The following is a 15855-nucleotide window of genomic DNA, read 5'->3' on the forward strand; positions in this document are numbered from 1 at the left end:
TGACAAATCTTCTTTTGCAATGACTCTGAGTCTCACCAAATTTTGCAGCTGTAGGTGTGAGGATATTTAGCTCCCTTCCCAAAGTAGTGATCTGAACTAGACATGTTCCTTTATGGTCCCACTTCACAGAATAAAATATTGGAATTCAATGAAGGGGTTCTATTTTATTATTAAGTGTTGAAATTTAATATATGGTTGACAATACGTGCATCATGTGAACACTGGTTATCTTTTGAAATCTGGATTCTTTTAGAATAGCAGTCTGGTTTTGTAGTTCACAACCCTGGCTTGGCTGTAGAAGCACCTAGATATTTAAAAAATACAGATGATGCCTTGGATCTAGTTAAAATTTTCTGTTTAATAGGTCTGGACTTGGGCCCAGACATCCTTGTTTTTAACCACTCACCCAGTGTTTTTAATGGATAGGCTCACCGTGTCTACTTAGTTCCTAAGCCTATGATTCCCATGATTAATTTTCACTGGTTTTCATTAGCACAATACTGGGACCATTTCCTTTAAAATATACAGTTAAAAAGAAACCAGCTCCAACAACCAAAGCTAAATAATTACATAAATTAATGCCAGTTCTATTGAGCCTAGCATAAATATATAAATGTAGCCCAAAGAGCAAAACAGAGATTAAAGCCACAGAGCCAGAACTTGAACTAGGATCCCTAATGGAGATTAATATTTTCTTCAGCAGTCTGCCAGCTGAATCATGGTCTAATTAAATAGTTCAGATTTAGTGAGTTTGCATTTGAAGTATTAGCAGATCCGAGAATGGGTAAAGCTAAAATGAGTTAGAATCTTTTCTGTAAATGGGAAGTTAAATTATCATAGTAATTTGATTAAATCATTTTTAAATCTCTCAAGCTAAATCACAGCCTTTAAAGAATAGTTTGAAGTCTTAATTGCTGTTTGTGAGCATATCTCTCTGCTATTTGTTCTCGCCTCATTTCCTGTGACATCCTATAATATATCTCCTGCTGGGCAAGAGTAGTGGGGAAGACAAGGCTTGGGGTGGGGGCTGAGGTGACTCTGCAGTCCCTTCAAGTATTTAAAGATCTGCCATGGAAAAGAAGGACATTTATTCTGTATCGTTCCAGTATTTAGAACCAGGACCGAAGGACGGATGTTGTAGACAAATTTGGAAAAATCTGAGGAAGACATTTCTAAGGAGCAGTTCTGTCCCTTATAAAATAGAATGTTCTACATACATCTGGAAATGTCTTCATTAGGAATGTAGAGAAGATTCTTGATGAAGATGGAAGGTTGAATAAAATGGACTCAGAAGATCATTTTAACTCATTTTCTTTTTTAACAAAGGAAATGCCACATGCAGTGGTATGCATTCTAGCAGCATATTTTGATACAAAGAAACCCGAGTTAGACCTAACTATGTTCAGATTTTTTTTTTTTTTTTTTTTGGTCTGGTGGGAAAATAGTTATTTGTTTTAATATTGTCTGTAAAGATGCAGTTCCTCTTCTCCCTATCCATTTATTCCCATTTTCACTTCGAGTGCTTTGAGTCCCAGGACAGATTGGGTAAGTCCACCTTATCTCCCTTCCCTCATGTGCAAGGTCAGTTTTTTGTGTCCTTGGACGCTCACCATTAGTGTGCGTCCAGGCCCACCATTTTCCCTTCAGATAACATTTCAGAGAAAAAATAGAAAAAAAAAAAAAAAAATGCAGTGTGCGCTGTGAGCTCCGTGACAGTTTTTCCCTCTCTCACATTGCCAGCCCGTAGACATCTTTGAAATGATGTGTGCTTGTTGCTGTGAGAAGGCACGCAGGAAGTGGATGGGATTGTCTCACTGAAAGGACCCAGAGGGGAGAGAAGCCTGGGTAGAAACAATCTATAGGGACCGGCTAGCTTATGTGTTGGGAAATGTCCTGAGTTCCACCAGGGACACTATCAACCACTCTATCAACCTTAACAACCTGGAAGAGTTCCTCCTCTTGGCTCATCCAGGCAGGAGTTGACTTGAGTGGTAAAGCCTCCTAAGCCACTGTATTCCAAGTTATTTAAAACTCTTTTTGAGAAACGTGTCATTAACCACCTCATGTAAACAGTGGTCAGTTTACCAATGATATGGTGAAAAAATTTCAGAATGACAGTGTAAGAGAAAAAAAAACAACAAAATACAAAGAAATTTTTAAACATGTTCCTGGTTATAACTGTCAGCCTTTTAATTATGTTGCCATAATTTTTTTTTATCATATGTTTAGCCCCTTGATTTTAAATTACATTTCCTCTCTCTTTTTGTGCATGTGACCTGATATTTGAATTATATGAAAGATTAGGCTAACTACATATATCTTAGAGCTCTGCATTCTCAGAGAACGAGAATTATTAAACATGAAGAATCCCCCAAAGACTCCATTATGTGTAATTAACAGATAAACTGTCATCAGAATCAATAAAACGTGCTAAATGATTCAAACTTGTATATAATTAAGTGTCTGTTTTAGAGCTAGAGCAGTAACTTTTCTTTTCCCCCACATCTCACATTTCTCAAAAGAATAATTGTGGCAACCCTGTTAACCCTTTCCTTGCTTGATTGAATTAGATTTTTAAATGAGTCACTTAAGGGCAAAGTTCACCTTCACCAATGTGAAAAATATTTCAGAACTCATTAATCTAAAGACTTCGTTTGTTTTTCAGTAGAAGCGGACTGTGTAAGGATGCTTTGATGAACTGTTAACAGTACACTGAATATCTTGAAAGGATAAGCACTTTATTGTGATTTCTGTATAGTCTATACCTGAACATAGTGTTGAATTCAATGTATTTATTTATTTATTATTTTTTAAGATTTTATTTATTTATTTGACACAGAGAGTGAGAGCACAAGTAGGCAGAGAGGCAGGCAGAGGGAGAGGGAGAAGCAGGCTTTCTGCTGAGCAGGGAGCCCGATGTGGGACCCGATCCCAGGAGCCTGGGATCATGACCTGAGCCAAAGGCAGCCGCTTCACCGACTGAGCCACCCAGGCGCCCCAAATTCGGTGTATTTATACTGAGTTCTTAAAACCTTGGTCATCTACTTTTTTTTTCCTTTTGGGAAATACGGGCTTTTTGAGGGCAACATCATAATTTTAGACAATGTTACCTCCATAGCACTTGGAATAATACTTTCAATAGATGACCTTTGATAGTTGTTGAATGGGTGAATAAATACATGAATGAGATAATGAATAAAGTAACCAAGATTGTCATCTATTAAAAGAAAGTCTTCCCTGATTGCTCCATCTTAGGAGGAAAAAAAAAAAAAACGCACTTTTAAATAATGGATATTTTGGTAGTAATTTCCATGCTCTAAATCCATATTGGAAATCATCTCCTGGAGGGAAATTTAGAAAAAAAAAATAGAGATTTTTTGGAAATGGAAAGTGCTCGGAGCAAATCACAGCTTAGTGCTTAGGGAATATCAAGTGTACTGTGGAACTTCCCCCACATGGGTTTTGGTTATTATTGACATGATTCTGTGTTGCGCTTTGTTGTACAGACTCCATGCACATAGAAGACGTGGAGGCTGTTCAGAAGCTTCAGGACGTGTTACACGAGGCGCTGCAGGATTACGAGGCCGGCCAGCACATGGAAGACCCGCGCAGGGCCGGCAAGATGCTGATGACGCTGCCCCTGCTGAGGCAGACCTCCACCAAGGCAGTGCAGCACTTCTACAACATCAAACTAGAAGGCAAAGTGCCCATGCACAAACTTTTTTTGGAAATGCTGGAGGCCAAGGTCTGACTAAAAGCTTCCTGGGCCTTCCTGTCCTGCACGCCGAAAAAGGGAAAATAAACCCCAGAGTGAAGTCGAAGAAACTTAGAGTTTAGTTACCAACATCAAAAATCAACGGACTGCACTGATCATTTAGCAGCAAGACTATGAAGCAGCTTTCAGATTCCTCTGTATCTTCCTGATGAGTGTCTTTCTCCCTTTTCTCATCTTCCTTCTCCCTTCCTTCCCTCCTTATTTTTTTTTTCCTCCCTCCCTTATTCATCCTCTTCCTCATTTCTTGGCTTCCTTCATTACTGGTTCCCTTTCTCCTTCATTTCCTTCCTTCCCTCTGTCCTTCCTTCCTCCTCCTACTCACCTCCTTCTCTTTTCTTGTCCTTCCCCTCTCTCCTAAATTGGAAATATCTCTAGTTGTAAGGGAATTGTCCCCTTCCTTGCCTTGCCTTTCCCTCCCTCCCTCCCTTCCTTCCTTTCTTTCCTTCCTTCCTTCCTTCCTTCCTTCCTTCCTTCCTTCCTTCCTTCTGCTGCTGAACTTTTAAAAGAGGTCTCTAACTGAAGAGAGATGGAAGCCAGGCCTGCCAAAGGATGGAGATCCATAATGTGGATACCAGTGAGCTTGTTGTGAACCATAACGTCCCCAATGACTAAGGAATCAAAGAGAGAGAACCAACGTACCTAAAAGTACAGTGCAACACAGACAAATTGACTGAGTGCAGTATTAGATTTCACGGGAGCAGCCTCTAATTAGACAACTTAAGCAACATGGCATCGGCTGCTTCTTATCATTGCTTTTCCATCTAGATCAGTTACAGCCATTTGATTCCTTAATTGTTTTTTCAAGTCTTCCAGGTATTTGTTAGTTTAGCTACTATGTAACTTTTTCAGGGAATAGTTTAAGCTTTATTCATTCATGCAATACTAAAGAGAAATAAGAATACTGCAATTTTGTGCTGGCTTTGAACAATTATGAACAATAATGAAGGACAAATGAATCCTGAAGGAAGATTTTTAAAAATGTTTTGTTTCTTCTTACAAATGGAGATTTTTTTGTACCAGCTTTACCACTTTTCAGCCATTTATTAATATGGGAATTTAACTAACTCAAGCAATAGTTGAAGGGAAGGTGCATATTATCACGGATGCAATTTATGTCGTGTGCCAGTCTGGTCCCAAACATCAATTTCTTAACATGAGCTCCAGTTTACCTAAATGTTCACTGACACAAAGGATTAGATTACACCTGCAGTGACTCCGAGTAGTCACGTCTATAAAGCACTGCACATGGAGTACAGATCCGTAGAGTGATCAGGAGTGCACCTCTCTACCTGGGAGGTATAGTTGCCATATGATTTCTAGCTGCCATGGTGGTTAGGAATGAGATACTGCTTGTTTGCAAAGTTACAGACCTTGTCTCAGAAGGAGCTGTGAGCCAGTATTCATTTAAGAGGCAATAAGGCAAATGCCAGAATTTGGGGAAAAAAAAAAAAAAAACCATCAAAGACAGCAGATGCCTGACCAAATTCTAAAACCTAATCTTTATAAGTTTATTCATTTAGGAATGTTTGTTTAAATTAATCTGCAGTTCTTACCAAGAGCTAAGCCAATATATGTGCTTTTTCAACCAGTATTTTCACAGCAAGAAAGTGAGTCAGGTTCCAGACTGTTAAGAGGTGTAATCTAATGAAGAAATCAATTAGATGCCCCCGAAATCTACAGTCGCTGAATAACCAATAAACAGTAACCTCCATCAAATGCTATACCAATGGACCAGTGTTAGTAGCTGCTCCCTGTACTATGTGAACAGTCTTATTCTATGTACACAGATGTAATTAAAATTGTAATCCTAACAAACAAAAGAAATGTAGTTCAGCTTTTCAATGTTTCATGTTTGCTGTGCTTTTCTGAATTTTATGTTGCATTCAAAGACTGTTGTCTTGTTCTTCTTGTGGTGTTTGGAATTCTTGTGGTGTGTGCTTTTAGACACAGGGTAGAATTAGAGACAATATTGGATGTACAATTCCTCAGGAGACTACAGTAGTATATTCTATTCCTTACCAGTAATAAGGTTCTTCCTAATAATAATTAAGAGATTGAAACTCCAAACAAGTACTCATTATGAACAGATACACATCAAAATCATAATAATATTTTCAAAACAAGGAATAATTTCTCTAACGGTTTATTATAGAATACCAATGTATAGCTTAGAAATAAAACTTTGAATATTTCAAGAATATAGATAAGTCTAATTTTTAAATGCTGTATATATGGCTTTCACTCAATCATCTCTCAGATGTTGTTATTAACTAGCTCTGTGTTGTTGCAAAACTTTTTGGTGCGGACACGTTTCCAAAACTATTGCTACTTTGTGTGCTTTAAACAAAATACCTTGGGTTGATGTTTCATCAGCCTAGTGCTAGGAATACTGTGTATCTATCATTAGCTATATGGGACTATATCGTAGATTGTGGTTTCTCAGTAGAGAAGTGGCTGTAGTGTGATTCTAGATAAATCATCATTAGCAATTCATTCAGATGGTCAATAACTTGAAATTTATAGCTGTGATAGGAGTTCAGAAATTGGCACATCCCTTTAAAAAATAACAACAGAAAATACAACTCCTGGGAACAAAAGGTGCTGATTCTATAAGATTATTTATATATGTGAGTATTTAAAAAGATTATTTTCCAGAACGTTTGTGCAGGGTTTAAGTTGCTACTATTCAACCACACTATATATAAGTAAAATATATATGCTATATCCATTGTTTTCACTGTATCACATTAAAGTACTTGGGCTTCAGAACACAGAGCCAACCAACTGAAAACACCAGATGGAGATGGGGAAAAAAGAATCAAGTACAAATTTTAGTTTTCAGTTTAAGTGACTCTCGGCATTTCAGAGAACACGAATCTCACAAATAGGAAACACAACTTAAAACGTAGATCTAAAAGAACTGCACGGGCTTTAGGGTAAAATGCTCATCTTAAACCTCACTCGAGGTAAGTTTTTTCAAGTTTCAAGCAAGACCATTTACTTAATGTGAAGTTTTTGAAAGTTATAAAAGTGTATGTTTTTGCCATATGATTTAAATTTGTATTTTGCTTCTTTTAGAGGTTTGTTCTTATTTAAAGCAATAGGATGGTGTGACTTCCTGTAGTTACACTTGTGTTTCAATCAGATCAGATTGTTGTATTTATTCCACTATTTTGCATTTAAATGATAACATAAAAGATATGAAATATTTAAAACTGCTATTTTTCTTATAGAAGAGAAAATGGGTGTTGGTGATTGTATTTTAATTATTTAAGCGTCTCTGTTTACCTGCCTAGGAAAACATTTTATGGCAGTCTTATGTGCAAAGATCGTAAAAGGACAAAAAATTTAAACTGCTTATCATAATCCAGGAGTTGCATTATAGCCAGTAGTAAAAAGAATAATAATAATAATAAAACCATGTCTATAGCTGTAGATGGGCTTCACATCTGTAAAGCAATCAATTGTATATTTTTGTGATGTGTACCATACTGTGTGCTCCAGCAAATGTCCATTTGTGTAAATGTATTTATTTTATATTGTATATATTGTTAAATGCAAAAAGGAGATATGATTCTGTAACTCCAATCAGTTCAGATGTGTAACTCAAATTATTATGCCTTTCAGGATGATGGTAGAGCAATATTAAACAAGCTTCCACTTTTGATTGCTCTTTTGTATCGTGTTTCTTTTTGTTCCCCCCACTAAAGAACGAAATCAATAAACACTGCCCTTTGTTGCTTCCATTCAAAGAGTATCTCTGAGTACCTATCCCCTAAAAATAAAGTAGGAGTTTAAATAAGAGCTATATAAAGGCTTGTCAGAATGAATTCTAGGGTGCCAAGAGACATTTTGCATATTTAAGAGTATGCAAAGTGTCTCATGGCACATTAGAATTCATTCTGACAAGCCTTTATATAGCTCTTATTTAATCTTAAAGCATCTCCACATCATCCTGCATTACTCAAAATCATCGCCTCTATGTCAATGTCATAACAGAAAACTTTCCCCCTATTTTAAGATCATATTAAAACCTGCTAGAGATACCTATTATTTCCCTCCATCCACAATTAAATCACGGGCTTGCACGGAGCTCGTCAGCGAGCTGCAGGCCTCGTGGAGCAGCAGGGGGTTGCCGGCCAGATTTCCTGAATGGGAAATCAACAGCGGAGCTTACAGATCTGTGTGCGCGAGGAGGGGGAGCTGTCTTCGAATTCAAGAGGGTTAAACAGCACTGCTCACAGCAAATGGCCTCCCCTCGCTTTTCTCACTCGGAGAGGTTACGGCCCTTGTTGCTCCGGGTCAAGCAGCGCGTCCACCGGACCCTCCTGGAGCCATCACCGAGGTGCTGATACGTGCTTTCTTGGCTTCTCTGCCCATCTTGAGAGTGTTTTGTCATTGTGTTTGCCCACCGTATTTCTCACCTTTCCGAGGTGGCTGGATCTCTAGCGCAGGCTGGTGACACAAAGGCCACTAAACGCAATCCGATTTCGGGGCGTGAGATTACCTAAATCACCAAGCTGTGCTAGCTCGCAGCATCACACAGGGTCTTTTCCTGTGTTCATGTCCTTCGAGTGGCAACAGCTCAGCAGAGGATCCGAGGTGTTTTCCTTTGGGTATTTTCAAAGTACCTGGGCGGAAACTGACACAATGCAAGATACAGACCCAACAGGGGAAAGCGTGTCTGTAATCTTCCAACGAGGTCCTCTCTTAAAAAATATGTAAGTCACACGCAAACGCCTTTAGGAACTTGGATGTCAGACTTCTCTTGCTGGTTTTTCTAATTCTGAATTATGACAGTAACTTCGCTGGTATTGACGTATTTATCAGAGATGCCTCAGGTGTAAAAGAAAAGAAAACAGGATTTTGACATTTTAACATGTTTATTTCTTGATAGATAAACAAGGAATAACTGACAAATGGGTTATGTGTTTGTGTCAAGGGATCGCTTTTATTTTCACCTGACGTTTATAAAGGACTTTGCTTTAATCTAGTGGTTCCCAAACTAGGCCACAGATTGGAATCCCCTGAAGAGTGTTCGAGATTCCCGATGTTCGTATCCCACCCACGGAAGATTGGGGTTTAGTTGTGGCCTGGGCTTTTGAACAGTTCAGGAAACCATCTCCAGGGGCGCCTGGGTGGCTCAGTCGGGTGGGCGTCCGACTCTTGAGCTCAGCTCAGGTCTTGAGCTCAGGATTGTGGGTTCAAGCCCCACGTTGGGCTCCATACTGGGCACGGAGCCTGCTTAAAATAATCTCCAGGTGATTGTAATGTGAAGACAACATGAGAAAATGATGCTTCAAATTTTTGTATGTTACTCATATAGGCCAGGAATATCCAGAAAAAATAAAAACTTCTAGTACCTTGGCTCTGAATTTTTGTGAGAGTTTTAGACTAATTTTTTTAATATCATGACAAAAAGATTCAGCCTTGTTAATCACAAGGCCAATGAAATGCACCTGGATTGTTTCGACCGCCACTTCTCCCAACCCTTCCCCACACACTGGCTGGTCCTCTCTTCCCACCCGTTCTTCCCTGGCCACATGGGGGACACATTCTATTTGGTGGCTCCCAAGCCACATCCTCTGGTTATGCCCCATCTGAAAGTAGAGATAGCTGCTCAAAACCTTGTGCAGAATATCTCACGATCCCTTTAAAAAAAAAAAAAAATCCTCATTTGACCCTTCCGTGTGCTTGAAAATGAATTTAGGTATGGCTCAACTACCTGTTTTTCCCTACTGAAAAACAAAACAGGAACAAAATTCGAACAAAATTCATTTCTCAGAATGACCTCTCTTCCCTACGTTTTCCAAGTTGCAGATTTAGGTAAGTAAGAGGTAGAAATGAGAACAGAGATCGAATATTTCACTCTTGGGCCTATGCAAAAACTTTAGGTACACTTTGCTTATTGTGAAGTTTAATTTGTGATCAGACTGGAAAAGAAAAGGGGTCTGTTTCAGTTTCTTGTTTCATCCGTGATGGTTCGCATACTGAATGGCTATTTCCACAGTCCCAGAGATTACTGAAGGGTTTAAATCAGTGTTTTAGGCCCTTTCGAATCTGGAAGTCTAGCTTCTCGGGCCCCTTGGTAGGGTGGAAAAAACACAATGAAACAAGTAGCAGCAGATTGATTGCCCCCCTCATCTTATTATGAAACAAAACAGAAAAGAAAAGAATTTCAAAATATAATCCCCCTTTCCCAGGAGTATTTGTCTTGTTCTCCATGAAGTTAAAGGTCTGAAATAATGTGCCCATCAGGGGCTCAATGTTGCATGTCCATGCCAGTTGGTCCAAGGGCTTGTTATGATGGTAATGACCTACTGAAACGTGAGCTTGGATTGCAACAATACAATTGCTACCAGCTCACCCGCTGGGAGAAATATTTTATTATTGTCAAATGTCCTCCATAGAGATTTGTTTTGCCTGCTCCTGTTTAAATTAAATTCAAAGCAGAACTGCATTACTATTTCTCTGGAGTATATTTGAGATAAACAACTAGTCTCAAAATTTAGGATTCCTGGCTAGTTCAAATTTGTTTATTAGCAGAAAAATTGCAATAGGTGATGCCGTCGCTGCAGGAATATTATGATTGCAGCCTCACGAGAGACTTACGTACTAAGTCCGTGACCTAAAAAGAGAGAGAGAGAGAGAGAACTCCCTTTTTCATTACAGATGCCAGCCAGATTAATAATTAACTATGCTGTCAGTTGTACAACCTTAAAAAAGAAAAGACGTCCCAACATAGTACTGCATTGCCATAGCATGCCACAGAATTTTGGCTATGAGAAATTTTGCCCCAAGTAAGAAGTGTTTTAAACTTAAGGTCATAAATCAAATGTGTGTGTGTGTGTGTGTGTGTGTGTAAAAATACTTTTAAATAGCATAGTATAAATAGCACAGAAGCCCAAAGCATGAATTAAAATGCTCTTTGAGCATAATTTATTTTTTCCAATATTATTTTTAAAAAGAATTAAATGTCCTAGAATATACGGAATTCCTGGGATCATTTTTGCCAGAGGCCCTCTCATGCAGCTTTGGCAAAGGACCCTGCGGCAATGAAGCTCAGTCAATACAAATGTTACATGCAGTCGCATTAGGCTGGGACCTCACTCTACCAAAAACTGCCTGTTACCTTTGTGAAAAATCACAGAAGCCCGTGTGTTCCATAACGGACTGAGCTTTGGAGAGCTGGTTTTGGGAAATGCAAACAAGCTGTTGGGAGGGGTGACTAAGGACCTAACAGGAAAACATTTCAGACTAGCGGAAGCATTAAATCACACGATTCACACTCCAATGCCATCCGCCATGCTCAGTCAAATTTCACAGTTTTGTTGGGAAGTGAGGAACGATCTGCTATTAAAAAAATAACAGCATAGAAAACTAACGTCAGAACAGCGGTTTCTAAAATGAGGTCTAGAGCTAGATAAGGGTTGGGTTTTCTCCTTTTAAATATGTGGTTTCATATCATTACAAATGAAAAAATAGTAAATATTCATGGTAAAAAAAAAAAAAAACACCCTGTGGATCCTTTTGTATTAATCTGAGATTTGTTATCTCCACTAGACTTGTATTTTCCCTTGGTATTCTTCCCTTCGTGAACAAAATGAATCGACTCACCCTAAAGTATCAACTCTATGCTTTTAAATCAAAACAGATATATAGACTATATTTCTAAGGATGTGTATGGCAAAAATCCCTTCCTCCGCAGAAATAAATATGTAGGTGAGAATAATTTCCAGGCTGGATAAGAAGTAAAATGATGTTTAGATAAGATGATGTTTTTACAAGGAAGGAATTCTACACCATGTGACTTCCTTGTTGTTCTGGTTTAGTAAGATTTGATTGTGCTGAAGTAGACTAGGGGTATCAATGAAGAGATGCAGTTTGCCTTACTAGTTTCATGCGTGGATTTTGAATCAGTTATACATGGGTTCAAATCCCAGCTCTGCCACTAACCAGCTATGGAACCTTGTTACTAAAGTCTATTCAACTTCAATAAATGGGGATACATATATACTCTCAAGGGCTTATTATTAGAATTTAGGTAATTTAAGAAAAAATTTTTTTTAAAGATTTTATTTATTTATTTGACAGAGAGAGCGAGAGAGCACAAGCAGAGGGAATGGTAGAGGGAGAGGGAGAAGCAGGCTCCCTGCCAAGCAGGGAGCCCGATGCGGGGCTCGATCCCAGGACCCTGGGATCATGACCTGAGCCGAAGGCAGACGCTTAACCACCTGAGCCACCCAGGTGCCCCTTAAGAAAATATCTTGTATTCATTATGGTGAAATTTTTTTTCCCTTTTCCATGAGAGAGGCTGGCTAAGCTTCCAGAATAATCTAATTAAAACTGGGAGAAAAAGTCATTAGGGCAGGGGGAAATGTAGGTATCTTGGATCCAGATGCATAGTTGCTGCTCTGGGGAGCCCCTCTTGAGTGGGCAGCACTGAAATAATACAAAGTCAGCATCCACGTGCCTATGCACAGTGCAGTTCTACCTAGAAAGCAGTCATGGACATAAGTATGTGCTGGGCACTATACTAGTTCTTTGAATGCATTATAAAATTTAATATTCCCAGCAGCTTTATGGGGTAAATACTACTAATATCTCCAACTCATAGATGAAGAAAAGGAAGCTCCAAGAAGTTAAATGACTTGTCCAAGGACCATCTAGTTAGTACACAGTCTGACTAAATTTGAATCCAATTTGTCTGACTCCCAAGACTAGTATCTTAAAACATTAACTCTATTTAACAGTTTCTCAAAATTGGATAGTAGATAATACATCTTTTTTTTCTTATTTGGACATATGGGACACAAGACTGGATTAATCCTATTGCTTTGATCAAGGAATACTGTCCTCATTCTCCGGCAACAAGTTCATTCCCATCCCCCACCATAAATCTCCCTGTGAATCTTTGGAAACTACATAATGTTGGTTTGTGTGCATCAGAATTTTTATATACAGAAACTGTGCTGGGTTGACTATTTTATTCTGTTTCTTATTTTTTACTCTGCACTAGGTTTTTAAGACTTACCCATGTTTGGGGAAGAAATCTGCTGCATATAGTAAACCATTGAAGTCACACATCACATTTTATCTGTTCCCTTTGTGATGAATGATAAGGTTGCTTTCAATTCCTTAATACAATCAATAATGCAATGAACATCTTGGGGTGCTTTCCCTTATGGACCAATATAATTATTTTTCTAAGTTATATGCCCAGGAGGGGGGTTACTGAGTTATTGACCATTTGTATGTTTATTTTCACTACAGAAATTATTCTACACAATTAGAGCAGTTTGAACTCCCAGCAGCAGTCTGTTTGGGTTTTATTTTCCTTCAGCAGCATATGATACATTTTACTTTTAACTTTTTTACTAATTTGATTATTTTAAAATTAATATATTGTTGTCTTGACTTAAGCTTCTCTGAACATCTTATTCTTGTACCAGATCAGGCTCTCTTTTCTGTGAACTGCGTATTGATAACCTGTTTATAAAGAGCAAACTCTTTTTTGTATTGGGTTCTTATCATTTTCTTGTTCATTTGCAGGAGTTCTTTGTATATTCTAGATATTGATCCTGTCAGTTTCAGGTTTTGCAAATGTCTTCTAGTCGGTCATGCATCTACTGACTTTGACCTTTGTTCACTAGGTATTATTAATTTTGATAAAGTCATATTCATCAGTTTCATCCTCATGCTTTCAGAGTTAAAAATCTGTTTCTATTTTTTTTGCAATTATTTCTATAGTATAAATTTCACATGTAGGTCTTTTATAATCCAATTTGGGTATCTTTAATGTGATATAAGAAGCTTTATTTCTCAACTGCCTTGTTCCCTACCAATATGTGATGTCACATCTATATTATACCAAACTACCATATATTAAAAAGTCTATTTCTTGATTCTTTTTTATTCTGCTCTTTGGACAATCTCTATGTTATTGACATAATACCATATTTTATTACTATATTTTACTATACTATCACTATATTTTATTAGTATATTTTAATATTATATTTTATTATTTTATTACTATAGTTTTATAGTTTGCCTTAATAGCTGAGAGAATGCATCTTTTAGTCACCCATATACACTTTGTCTTATTTTTCAAATTCTTAGTTTTTTGGAAAATTTTATTCTTTCTCATTAATTTCAAAATGCTTTTTCAAGTTTTCAAAATGATCCCTTTATAAATCTTACTAGAATTTTTAATGTACAAATTAAATTGGAAAAAAATTAACATTTTTATAAATCAAATTCAATGAACCTGTTATCTCTCTCCATTTTGTTAATATTTTGTTTCTTTAGTAGAGATTTTTTTTTAAAAAAAATTTTATTTATTTACTTGAGAGAGTGAGAGAGAATGAGAGAGAGCATGAGAGGGGGGAGGGTCAGAGGGAGAAGCAGACTCCCCGTCGAGCAGGGAGCCCGATGCGGGACTCGATCCTGGGACTCCAGGATCATGACCTGAGCCGAAGGCAGTCGCCCAACCAACTGAGCCACCCAGGCGCCCTAGTAGAGATTTTTTAAAATTACCTACATAAAGGCTTATTTTTTAAGGCTTATTTTTTTAAGTCAAATCCTGGTACTTTATAGATATGTAGCTACTGCCAAATACCACTCATTTTCTGTTGCGTTAGTGAGTTGTTTGTTTTTGAATAAAGGAATGCTACTGCATTTTGCACATTGATCTTACACTTGGGAATTTGCTGAACGTCCTTATTAGTTGTAATCAGACCTGAATTTTCAATGGAAATGATCTATAGCCCCTCTAAATTTAGATTGCAAACTAATTGGCTTATTTCTGAATCCATCTCTTTCCCATTGTACCTTATTATGGGCAGTTAAGAGCAGTCTACTCAAGCTTCTGGCATTCTGACTACAAACCACCTTTCCCAAACTCATAAATCTGTTAGATTCATTTTCTTCCAAGTTACTGAAGGCAAAACTTTTACAAATGGGTTGCCGGTACGTAACAGGAACCGCCATTTGTCAGCCTTCAATAACATTTTTCAGCTTTCTATACAAGTTTCCCACTGCCTTTGTCCCAAAGCCATTTCCATATATTTTAGGTTTTCATTATGGCAGCAATTGCATTTCTAGGTACTGATTTTCCTATCAGGCAGTTTTTGTTGGGTAATAACCACGAAACCTCAGTGTAGAATAAGATAGGTACTTATTTCCAGAGTTGGCTGGGATGTCTAGATAGGGCTTGACTGAGGAGCTCTACTTCAACCTGTGGGTCTGGCTGGCTCAGGTCAGCCCCTCCTGTCTCACTCTGAGGTCTGGGCTGAAGGGCCAGCAGGTACTTCAGAAGATGCTTCTACCATGATGGTGGCAGAAGGCACAAGAAAGCAAATCCTAAGGTACCAGTGCACTTCAAGTTCTTACTTGTCTCATGTCTCTTCACTTCCCATTGGCCCAAGCAAATCATGTAGCCGAGTTCACAGTCAAAGAACAGAGCAATACACTGTGCAATTTTGTGGAAGAAACTTCAAATTTACATGGCAAAGTGGTATAGACATAGGCAGGAGTAAAGAAATAGAAACCGTAATTTAATATACCATAAATGCTTTGATAATTTTGTTTCAATTTTTAATTCTTTAATGACTCTATCCAAAGCCACAAATTTTCCTCTAAATACTGCTTTAGCAGTATGCCACAAAATTTGACATGCAGTGTTTTTGTTGGTATTCACTTCTAAGTATTCCACAATTTTTCTTATGATTTTCTTTCTAATTAAAGGCTTTCTACTGGCATGTTATGTATGTGTATCTCTTTGCAGGTGTATGTTTTTAAATATTTGTTTTAAATATGTGCTGTTATTCATTTTTAATTATATTTTGTTACAGAGAACATAGTGTGTATGAGGTTGAAACATGGAGTTTAATAAAGCTTTGTGGCTAAGTTAGGATCCAGTGTCTGAGGAAGTTCACTTATGCTCAAAAAGAATGTGAATACTCTGAATGGTGGATGAAATCTTCATTTTAGCACATTATTAATGTTATTTAATATTTAATCACTGTTTATTTTTGTCTGCTTGATATTAGAGTTTCTTAGAGGAGTGTGTTCGAATC

General features: G+C 37.7%; 1 protein-coding gene across 13 annotated transcripts in view; it reads left to right on the top strand.

The window, feature by feature from the left end:
• Positions 1-4027, top strand: part of ESRRG (estrogen related receptor gamma) — a 563748-nt gene extending 559721 nt beyond the window's left edge. For all 13 annotated transcript variants that reach the window (XM_032422150.1, XM_032422157.1, XM_032422153.1 and 10 more), the window contains one exon: positions 3507-4027. In XM_032422150.1, the coding sequence (XP_032278041.1) occupies positions 3507-3751 (245 nt within the window). In that variant the 3' untranslated portion in view covers positions 3752-4027. The remainder of the gene's footprint in view (positions 1-3506) is intronic.
• The last annotated feature ends 11828 nt before the right edge of the window (positions 4028-15855 follow it).

This window comes from Phoca vitulina, unplaced genomic scaffold (assembly GCF_004348235.1).
Source record: "Phoca vitulina isolate PV1807 unplaced genomic scaffold, GSC_HSeal_1.0 scaffold26, whole genome shotgun sequence".
NCBI classification, from domain to species: Eukaryota; Metazoa; Chordata; class Mammalia; order Carnivora; family Phocidae; genus Phoca; species Phoca vitulina.